At 44.8% G+C, this 10,729-nt stretch overlaps 1 protein-coding gene across 3 annotated transcripts in view; it reads right to left on the bottom strand.

Moving 5' to 3' along the window:
• The window catches only part of patj (PATJ crumbs cell polarity complex component), a 214,196-nt gene that overhangs the window by 11,478 nt on the left and 191,989 nt on the right, over positions 1 to 10,729 (bottom strand). For all 3 annotated transcript variants that reach the window (XM_050055557.1, XM_050055559.1, XM_050055558.1), the window contains 9 exons: positions 9,831 to 9,937; positions 9,116 to 9,199; positions 6,975 to 7,168; positions 6,537 to 6,684; positions 5,765 to 5,851; positions 4,720 to 4,891; positions 3,799 to 3,836; positions 2,398 to 2,520; positions 790 to 894 (listed from right to left, as the gene is read on the bottom strand). In XM_050055557.1, the coding sequence (XP_049911514.1) occupies positions 790 to 894; positions 2,398 to 2,520; positions 3,799 to 3,836; positions 4,720 to 4,891; positions 5,765 to 5,851; positions 6,537 to 6,684; positions 6,975 to 7,168; positions 9,116 to 9,199; positions 9,831 to 9,937 (1,058 nt within the window). The remainder of the gene's footprint in view (positions 1 to 789; positions 895 to 2,397; positions 2,521 to 3,798; positions 3,837 to 4,719; positions 4,892 to 5,764; positions 5,852 to 6,536; positions 6,685 to 6,974; positions 7,169 to 9,115; positions 9,200 to 9,830; positions 9,938 to 10,729) is intronic.

Below are 10,729 nucleotides of genomic sequence, written 5' to 3'. Positions count from 1 at the left end.
GACTTATTTTGTGGCTGAATATAATTTGTAGCTTCTTAAAATCTGAATGAGGATAGTGATAGTGAGATACTGGCTACAGTGATGAAACAAAACCAGCATCAGATGGACTGTATTCATAATCAATACGCCACAATAATATAAATAACCAGCCACACATACAGCGGCAATCCACAATCTGACACCGGCACATCGTGAGGACAGAAACAGAGGGCTCAGTGGGGATGGAGCACCGTCTGTGGTCATTTTGACTTGACCAGCGGACTTCACTACAAGCTGATTGGCTGTTGAAACAGGCGATGTCCTTTAAAACCAGCTGCCGGCCATTTGACCAGCTGAGTGTCAGGTGACACCATCAGCCGGCTTGAGTCAAGCTCAGACCGGCCAGTTCACACCGCTGACACTTTTCTCTGTGGCGTTCTGAAACTGTTTTTGTCTCGTCAACAATCTTTGGTCTGAACTGGACTTAACAAACAGAAGTTAGCAAAGTAAAGCAGAGAGCCAGGTAAAACACCTGCCTGTGTGACAGACAGACAGACAGACAGACAGACAGACAGACAGACAGACAGACAGACCTGTCTCAGAGCCTTTGGACAAACAGCCAGATATAAACTCAGTCTGTGTTATCAGAGTCTCTGTGCTGCAGGCTGAAGGAGCTTCATTAGTTCTGTTGCTATCACACACACAACAGTCAACCTGCTGGACCACAATGATAACACACACACACACACACACACACACAGCAGCACACACACAGCAGAGGCAGTGAGAACACAGTGGCGTCAGTGTTACCTGCAGGCTGATGTTTCCATAGCTGTTCTTCAGCATGGTGACGACCTCGCTGTGTGACAGACCGTCCACAGACTGACTGTTAATACTGACGATCCTGTCACCCACCTGAACACACACACACACACACACACACACACACACACATTCTTATTTCATCCGTGGTGTCATTGGGTGTCATGTAATCCCACACAGGATGGATCATTATAACAGTCTGAAAACACACGTCTACACGAACACAGACATTTTTAAAGACAGATATTTTCCCACTCCATTTTTAAAAAACACCTCTGTAAATACTGCTTTTGTTTGAAAAACATCTGTACACTCTGCAACTCAAAAACGACTCTAAACACTGGCCTGTGTCAGCTGTCCTCTGCAGTCTCCTCTTGTTGCAAATAAAGGGCACAGCCTATAATTATCGTTTTCAAAACGACGCCTAGAGATCTCATCACTGTTGATTCCCCTTCGATATAATGACCGAGGTGGTACGAGTGATGCTCTGGACATGCAACAGTTTTCCTTCCACTCCTCATCAAAAACAATCCTAGTCTGGAAATTGTCCGACCATCTGTTGGTTCGAACGGGTCAGATCCAAAACCGCTGTTTCTGGCGGACCAGATAACACTGGGTGCAGCATACACCTCTGTTCGTCCGTGAGGTGGTGCTGTAGTGCTGAGGTTACATGTGAAGGATTCTTTAGACCAAGAAGTCCTGTCAAAACATTACAAACATTAGTCCGCCATTGTTGTTGTTTCTGGAGCATGCTCATTACACAAATCACTGACATGCAAGAATTACGGAGATCATCGTTGTGATGTTCGTTTTACACGTCCAGTACTCTGCACCTTTAAATGCATTTTCAAAAATCTCTGTTTTAGTGACCTAAGACTGTTTGCATCAGACAAAAAGTAGAAGAAAATATCCATCCATCCACTTTCATCCAGGGCCGGGTCAAAGAGGCAGTAGGCCAAGCAAAGCACTCCAGACATCCCTCTCCTCAGCAACAATTTCCAGCTCCTCCTGGAGGACCCCGAGGTGTTCCCAGGCCAGATGAGATATATAACCCCTCCAGTGTGTTCTGGGTCTGCCCCGGGGCCTCCTACCAGTGGACGTGCACAGAACACCTCTAACAGGAGGCGCCCAGGAGGATCCTGATCAGATGTTGAACCACCTCAACATGAAGGAGCAGCGGCTCTACTCCGAGCTCCCTCCAGATGTCTGACTCCTCCCCCTATCTCTAAGACTGAGCCCAGACACCCTACAGAGGAAACTCATTTCAGACGCTTGTATCTGTGACCTCATTGTTTCAGTCACTACCCAGAGCTCATGACCATAGGTGAGGGTTGGGACGAAGGTGGACCAGGAAATCGAATGCTCTGCTTCCTGGCTCAGCTCCCTCTGAACCATGATGGTCCGGCACAGCGCCCACATCACTGCAAAAGCCGCACAAAACCGCCAATCCATCTCACGCTCCATTCTACCCTCACTCGTGAACAAAACCCTGAGATACTTGAACTCCCTTGCGAGGCAGTAACTCTCCCCCAAAAACAAGAAAATATCTGTTTTATTAAAAATATCTGCACACGTGTAGACGGGACCTTAATCTACCTTGAGTCGGTGCGTCTTGGCAGCGACTCCATTGGCCTGAATCATGGCGATGAAGATGGGGATGTCACCCAGCGGGCTGCCCTTCCCTCCGGCTATACTCACCCCGAGGGAGTCACTGACACCCTGAGGGGGGACAGATGGAGGAAACAAAGACGTTATAGTGAAGACTCTCTTCAGGGGACGCCTGAGAGAAAAGGAGGCCTCATTTTCTAACTTCCTACTGAATGGTTCTTAACTCCATGATGGAGGAGAAGCTCCTGGACCAACTGGTGGTACTCCCCATGATCCAGCCTCTTTTTTAGGGTCTCATTTACCCTCATGAACGCCACCGGAAACTTGGATTTGATCGTAGACACGTGTGTAAGTTCATGGATGTCAATCAATTGTAAACTGACAGCGCTAGTCAGCAATTAGCATACAGCCCCGCCCATGAATATCCAGTGACACTAATAGAGGTGATAATTACTGTGGACAGGTGCATCCTGTCGACCCGTGTGAAGTGTAATTGAGGAAAAATATTTTATAGGCTTTTTTTTTTTTTTAGTATTAGGGGTGTGACAGGGACAGGTACATCAAAGGCCTGGAAGGAGGTAACAGGTGCCAAATAACTCTGGGTCCTCTGTTGAAAGAACCATCCAATAAGTTAAATAAAAATGGTTCGATATGAAAGTACACACACAAAACCCACAACAGCTACAGGAGGAGGCTCCGCCCAGTCACAGCTGCAGACGAGCACATTGCTTACATCATCACAGAGACCTCTCTGTCAGATGAGACCACGACACACCTCCACTGGAGCAGTCAGTCAAACTCAGAAGGTGATGTACGTGTTATATTATATATAAGTGTTAAATCTCTGCGTTCTGACATCATCACTGACAGCTCACTGATTGGTCAGTAACGTGGGTCTCACAGTCTCACCACTCAAATGGAAGATGCACCTGTGGAGTTCTCTCTCATGACTGGATCGACGGGATGTCAGAAATGTAGACAACACATGTGATAAGCCGATTTAAATAACTCATTAATGTTCTTAAGAAACTTAATCTGAAGCTTAAATCTGTTAAATGCCAACTAATTTATCTAAATGTGTTTTATGACTGATCTATTGTCATGTTGAACTCATGTGTTTCAAAGACATCTGCGTACTGTAATTTGAAATCATGAAAAGCGACATTTGTGTGCATTCCTTATTAAAACACGAGCACGACGAGCAGTCAGAATCAGGTGTAGATTTTGTTAGTATCTACGAAAAAGATCGGAGCTACTAACATGTTGATGAATGCTGAAATATACGTAAATTTCCTTCTGACAACAGTTTACACACAAAATCATTCTCCTCACGTTTCATGAATGAGACCTAGTGTGTGCTCTCTGTTACATATATACGGTTACATTTACCCTCATGATCTCCACTGTACGGATGCCAGCATCGACGCCTGCACACACACACACACACACACACACACACACACACACAAAAAGAAAAAGAGAAAAAATAACATTTAACCAGCCAGAGATTAAAACTGAAGTGTGTCTATAAACATCACATCTTATATCATATTACATTATATAATATTATGGTCTGTAATGCCATGAAAAAACATGCAACACTGACATTTTGGTGAAGCTGCACCTTAAAGAAAGTTTTTTTCTGACCTCTTAAAACACACGGAAAACTTATTAGAAAATGAATTGATGAATTAATCCAATAATTAAACTTTTAAAACCAAATTAAAAGACCTTAAAGCAGTGGTTCCCAACTGATGGGTCACGGTCCAAAAGTGGGTCATGGGTTCATTCTGAAGGCACAGAGCTTTTATTTTGAAGGGCCGTTTCCTGCCATAGAGTGAGTGACTAGCTTGACAACATGGTCAAACGCAGGTATGACGCTGAATGTATGAAACTGTGTGGACCTTGAACTAATGACTGAGGAGGGTTAGGGTTAAACCTTCATGTGGCCTCAACTGACATGAAAATTCAATCTGGTATACTTTTATTTTAACCCTTTAACACTATTAACTATTTAGAAACCCGTAATAATCCATTAACTGACCTCACCTCTGGACTCAACCCTTTAACACCTACAGCGCTGCTACCACACACACACACACACACACACACACACACACACACACACACACACACACACACACAGTAACTGAACACTTCAACACACAAACTCAGGCTTTAATGATCTGTAGTAACGTCTCAGCTTTTTTTTAAACAGTTAAAGAAACTCTTAAATCCAAACAGGAAGTGCAGAACTCTTCATATACAACAGCTCCTGATGAGCTCAAACATGCAGGAAGTTGACTCAACCTGTGCTGTTAGAGGAGGAAGTGATGTCACTGCTGGACTTGGTGTTGTTGTTGTTGAGGGGCGCGGGGCTGGTGGAGGTTGGGAGGTCTGAGGTCACGGCGTCACATGATGTTGAGGCGTGTTTGAGGGGCGGAGCCACAACACCTGAGCTGTTCCCGCTCACATGACTCATCTGAGACAAAGACAGAAACACGTTCTGTTTATTTGTTGATGTCGTCTGTTTACAAATAAACAGCTTGTTTGTTTTGTCATTTTCTGCGTCATAGTATCTGATTATAAAAACATTTGTGCGCACGAGTTCTTGTTGACTCTGGCATGTTTACAGTGGGAATCACCAGAGGCTCTACGATACGATATTACTGCGACTTTTAACGTGTTGCGATAAAATATATAGCATTATATATTGTGATTTATTACCTGATGTCAGCTGCAAATTATGTTCCTAAAGGAAAACTTTAGGGAAGCCAGCTGATGGTGTCACCTGACACTCAGCTGGTCAAATTACAGGTGGCTGGTTTTAAAGCACGTATTCTGTTTCTGTTTGTGTTTCAACAGCCAATCAGCTAATGACTGCAGACGGCGTGTTGGCGCTGGTTATTTATATTATTGTGGCGTATTGATTATGAATACAGTCCATCTGATGCTGGTTTTGTTTCATCACTGTAGCCAGTATCTCACTATCACTATCCTCATTCAGATTTTAAGAAGCTACAAATTATATTCAGCCACAAAATAAGTCTGAAAAGCTGCAAATCAGAACGAAGCACAGAGAGTCGTTGACTAGAGATGATACGCCGTCTCATGGCGGTCACTTCCTGTGAACCAGCAGATTTTTACAACGTTACAGAACGGAGCGTTGACAGTAGTTGTTTGTTTCTCGTTGTGAGTCTTTGGTCTGAACTGGACTTAAAACTGAATCTGAACCCTCAAACAGCTCCATAAAGAGGTGAGGACCAAACAACATGGTCGTACGCTCAAGGTTTAAAATCAAACTGGTTCTCACAAAGACACACACACACACACACACACACACACACACACACACCTGGCTTCCTTGTGAGTTGCGTCTGGATGAGATCCAGGATGCAGCTTTGAGTCGTCCGAGTTCCAACAGGACCGGACCCCGAGCACACTGCAGGACACACACACACATTACAGAGCTTACACACTTGCTTTAGTTTCAGGTTTGTGTACAAACACACGGTAAAGACCATAAAGAGGTTCAGTTTATCAGATTGTATTCCAGATGCACCGATTTATCGGCTGCACATCGTTATCTGCTGATATTCTCCATCCACCGGCCTGTCAGCAAATCTCCCAACCCAGAGGGGGCACTCCTCCAGTTTCCAGCAGAGAACTATGACCTCAGATTTGGAGGTGCTGACTCTCATGCTGACCGCTTCACACTCGGCTGCAAACTGCCCCAGGTCATGCTGGAGGTCACAGTGTGATGAAGCCAACAGAACCACATCATCTGTGAAAAGCAGAGATGCAATTCTGAGGTCCCTAAACTGTAGCAGCGACCCCGGTACCCTGTACTCCCGCAGTACCCCAAACAAGACCCCCGAAGGACGCGGTCATGAGCCTTCTTCATGTCTACACAGCACGATGGACAGATTATAGAGCCGTTCAACTGTTCTTTAAAACAGCTCAGTTATTTTTTATAACAAGATTTTTTTTTGTTTCCATGGCAAAGAGGGGGAATAAATAACAACAAAAACAAAATAAACAACAACAGTGACAAAACATCTGTATCAGCCCAGAATTTAACAACTGCTCCGCCCCCCTAGAACGTGCTGTAAAGGTGTGTGTTTTACCTTCAGTATGGCAGCAACGGTTTCCTGGGAGGCGTGTCTCGTGTCTTCTCCGTTGACCGACAGGATCTGATCTCCCTGCATCAGACGACCGTCCAGCTCAGCGGCGCCCCCTCTGACCACCTCAGAGATAAACACACCACTGCCACTCCTAACACACACACACACACACACACACACACACACAGTAAAAGTGTTGACATCATCACATAAAGCACAAAGAGTAAAAGTACTTGTTATGCAAAATGATCCATTTTGTACAAAATCCGCTCACAAATTGTTGCGGAGTCAAAGTATAAAGACAGAAAATGATGGAGGTACTGAAGTCATTCAAAACTGCACCAAAGTACAGAACTTGTTTGTAAATGTACAAGTGAATGATTTTAACAAACAACACATGGTATTGTGAAGATGTGTACGAGTGTGTGTTTTAAGGCAGACCTCTTCCCGACGATGCTGAGTCCCAGCCCTCTGCCGCTCCTCTTCTGCAGTTCCACCTTAAAGACGTCCAGGTTCTCTTCGTCTCTGTACTGAGCCTCGTCCCTCAGCACCATCAGACGAACCTTCGCCGGCGTCTGACGCAGGGCAGCGATGGCTTCCTCGTGTGACGCCCCGCGGAGGTCCACCCCGTTCACCTGGAGAGTGGAAATACTCCCTTACAAGCCATTACATGCACACAGGATTGGTGAAAACCTCAAGCGTCTGTGATGTAACGTCTCACAGGACTTTGTGGAAACATTTCTGAGGAAGAAAAAAATCTCACAAAAACTGTAGAGTTTCAGTCCTCTGGGCTCAAACCACTGGTTAATGTTTTATAATTACTGATGCATTTATGTGTTGATCAGTTTCATGTTGCAGCTGGTAAAGGTGGAGCTCATTTTAATGACTCTGTGTAGTTTCATCTATAACAATACATCATTTATTATTGATTATATTTTGTATCAAATAATCTGAATCTGTGAAGAAGCTGAAACTGTCTGACAAACGCAAACTGTCATAAATGCAAACTGTGATAAATGCAGCGCAGTAAAAAGTACAACAATAAAATGGAAATACTCAAAGTACAACAAACTTAAAATTGTAATAAAGTGCAGTACTTGAGTAAATCAGTGTTCGTCCAGCAGAGGGAGACATTGATCAGTCTGTGATTTAATCGACTGATTTTAAAGCAGAAAATCATCGTTTTACCATCCATCTATCAAAATACTGCAGTTAGAGTATCATCAGTACTGTTAGTGCTAACATTAATATTAGTAGGTTAATGAGCAACAGTCTTAGTACCTGTAGTGTCCAGATTTACTGCTGAGCATCAACTGAATATTAAAACAACAGTGAACAGTCGTACTGAGGAACAGAGTAGTTTAACTGCAGTGCTGTTGTGCAATAAAGATCATACACTCTTTTACTGTTAGTGAACAGTATGATGTTTGTTGGTGGGCGGGGCTTAGCTGGAGGCAAAACAGTTCTCCACAGACATTAGCTAGCGCTGGCTTACAAGTTGTGTTGTCTTGTTTTAGACGATGGAGGAAGATGATGTGAGTGGTGCGTTCAGAAACACTCATTGTGAGTGTGGGAGCGCACTCTGACACAAACTGGAGCGTTGATAAATTGGGAGCGCTGTCTGAATGTAGCGTTGGGTTATCCAGAGCAGCGCACTCTCAGAGTGGCAGAGCGCACTCTGGACACTCTGTCTGTGGAGACGGAGCAGCAGAGCGCCGAGCGGAGTGAATGTGTGATTAACTTAACCGTTGGTTCATTCATGTAGAAATATAACGCTCCGTTTCTTCCACCAACAGGGCTCTCATTTTAGTGTAGAGCGTCAGACTGAATTTACCAACGCACCATGTCAGGTCACTCACTCTCCGGGACCGCCAGTGTTACTTGAATAAGTAAACACTGACCAACGGGACCAGACTGGCCGACCCGTATGCTCTCACTCAGTGGATGGATGATGTCACAGGAAGCCAATCTTACAAAGGAGGACCACACTTGTTTGTTTTGCTATGGAAGCTAACGTTAGCTAATGTGCTAAAAAGTTAGCGTTCCAGAGAAATCCAATATTCCTCTTAATCCCTCCCCAGTTTCTGATGAGGTGGACATGATAACCCTTAATACACATAACCTTATTCATCCCTACAACAGGAAATACTTTTTCCCTAACCTGATATGAAGTGTGCGCTGCACATGTGAGCATTTTTGATGATGGCCTCCGTCCAGTCCTTTGGTCTTATCACATTTAACCATAGTTGTCTTTCTTTTTGTTGACGGGCAGTGGCGGCTGGTTTTGAGCCATGACTCCTTCTATTCTGGCTCCCAATAACACAACAAGACCACAAGAGTCACCAAGCCAAATTCCTTGTATGTGAAAACCTACTTGGCAATAAAACCGACTCTGATTCTGATTTTAAGACTCCTATGTAGCCCACAGCTAATACTGTGATATCATTGTGACGTCGACCCTGAAAGGGTCTATAGTCCTAGTAACAGTATCAGCAGTGACAGTTCACAGTAATAATGGAGGTACAGAACAGATGACTCAGGAGTATTCACAGTACTACCATCAGTACTGCAGGACAGCGTACCTCGAGTATCTGGTCTCCGGCCCACAGGCGTCCGTCTCTGGCTGCAGCTCCTTCTTCATAAACCTCATGGATCACGATGGCGTCCTGAGACACAGAGAGACAGACAGAAATCTATAAAGTCTTACTCTGGTGATGTTTGATACTCGTCTTCTAATGTTCAGACTCGACCCAACACTACATGGATCTTCTAACTTGTACTGTGTATCTCCAGCTTGATGTCTCTTCTTCCTCTGTTGTTGTTTAAAACACATCAGTGAGCCACACTGGGTGACACTGAGTCACATGTTCCTTCATTGTTACTGTTATTTCCAGCTAAGAAACCGAAGTCCATCCTCTGTCACGATGACCTGAAGACGGTAACCACCACATTAATCTCCTCAAGCCTCGACTGCTGCAGCTCTGTGTACCTGGGTGTCGACCGGTCGTCTTTGTCTCGCCTGCAGCTGATGCAGAACGCTGCAGCCAGACTCCTCACTGCATTACACCAGTGCTAACATCCCTGCAGTGGCTTCCTGTCAAACCCAGGATTGATTCTAAGGTTCTTTCATTTTTTTTAAGCCACACATGGGCTGCACCCCACACTGGTGAACCTCAGGTTTAATCCAGGGGGTTAAATTCATCAGATTATTAAGCAGCACAAAACAATGACAGTAAACACCACCGTGTGTGTGTGTGTGTGTGTGTGTGTGTGTGTGTGTGTGTGTGTGTGTGTTACCAGCTGTGTGTCTCTTCCTCCCACTATACTGAGTCCAAGTCCCGATCGACCTTTACAGATCTCCAGCAGCATCTCCTGACCAGGAACCACTGCACAGCATGATGGGTCTGAGGAGGAGGAGGAGGAGGAGGAGGAAGGTTAGTGTTCTCCCTAACTTCACATTATATTTTCTCCTGTTCGCTGCAGAGGCACACTCTCTCAACCTGTATGTTACAGAGGGATATGTATGATTTTATATTTTAGATGAAGACCAGTGAGATGTCTGTCACCACTGAGGTCTGGACTTGAACTTTGACCTCCAGTGGCTCGTTTTCTTAGTTGTTTCTGTGAATGAAAGTGACATCATTATAAGTTCCCCCGTGGATATCATGATGTGTCACTGCTTTGAAACCACGAAATAAAGACATCGAGACCGAATCTATCTGGATCTCTGAGTGAAGCATCTTCAAACACGTCTGTGTCGATCAGAGGTCGTTAACGTGCAGCTCAGGATTTGACACAAAAAATTATATGGAAATGAATGAGACTTATTTTTCAGTATTTTTTTTTCCATTTATCAGTGTTGTAGAGGTAAAGTGATTCTGACATCATCCAATTGCAAAAACATGGAGCCTATACTGAATGAAGCTAGGCTAGCTAGGGATTTCAAAATCAAACTAGAGCTACTGTCACACAGTTGTATGACTCCGCCCACCAGTCCACCCCGTGGTTGTATGACTCCGCCCACCAGTTCACCCCGTGGTTGTATGACTCCGCCCACCAGCCCACCCCGTGGTTGTATGTATCCGCCCACCAGTCCACCCCGTGGTTGTATGACTCCGCCCACCAGCCCACCCCGTGGTTGTATGACTCCACCCGCCAGCCCACCCCGTGGTTGTATGACTCCGCCCACCAGTCCA

This window comes from Epinephelus moara, chromosome 10 (assembly GCF_006386435.1).
Source record: "Epinephelus moara isolate mb chromosome 10, YSFRI_EMoa_1.0, whole genome shotgun sequence".
Lineage (NCBI taxonomy): Eukaryota > Metazoa > Chordata > Actinopteri > Perciformes > Serranidae > Epinephelus > Epinephelus moara.
This window is presented reverse-complemented; position numbering and strand designations above follow the sequence as displayed.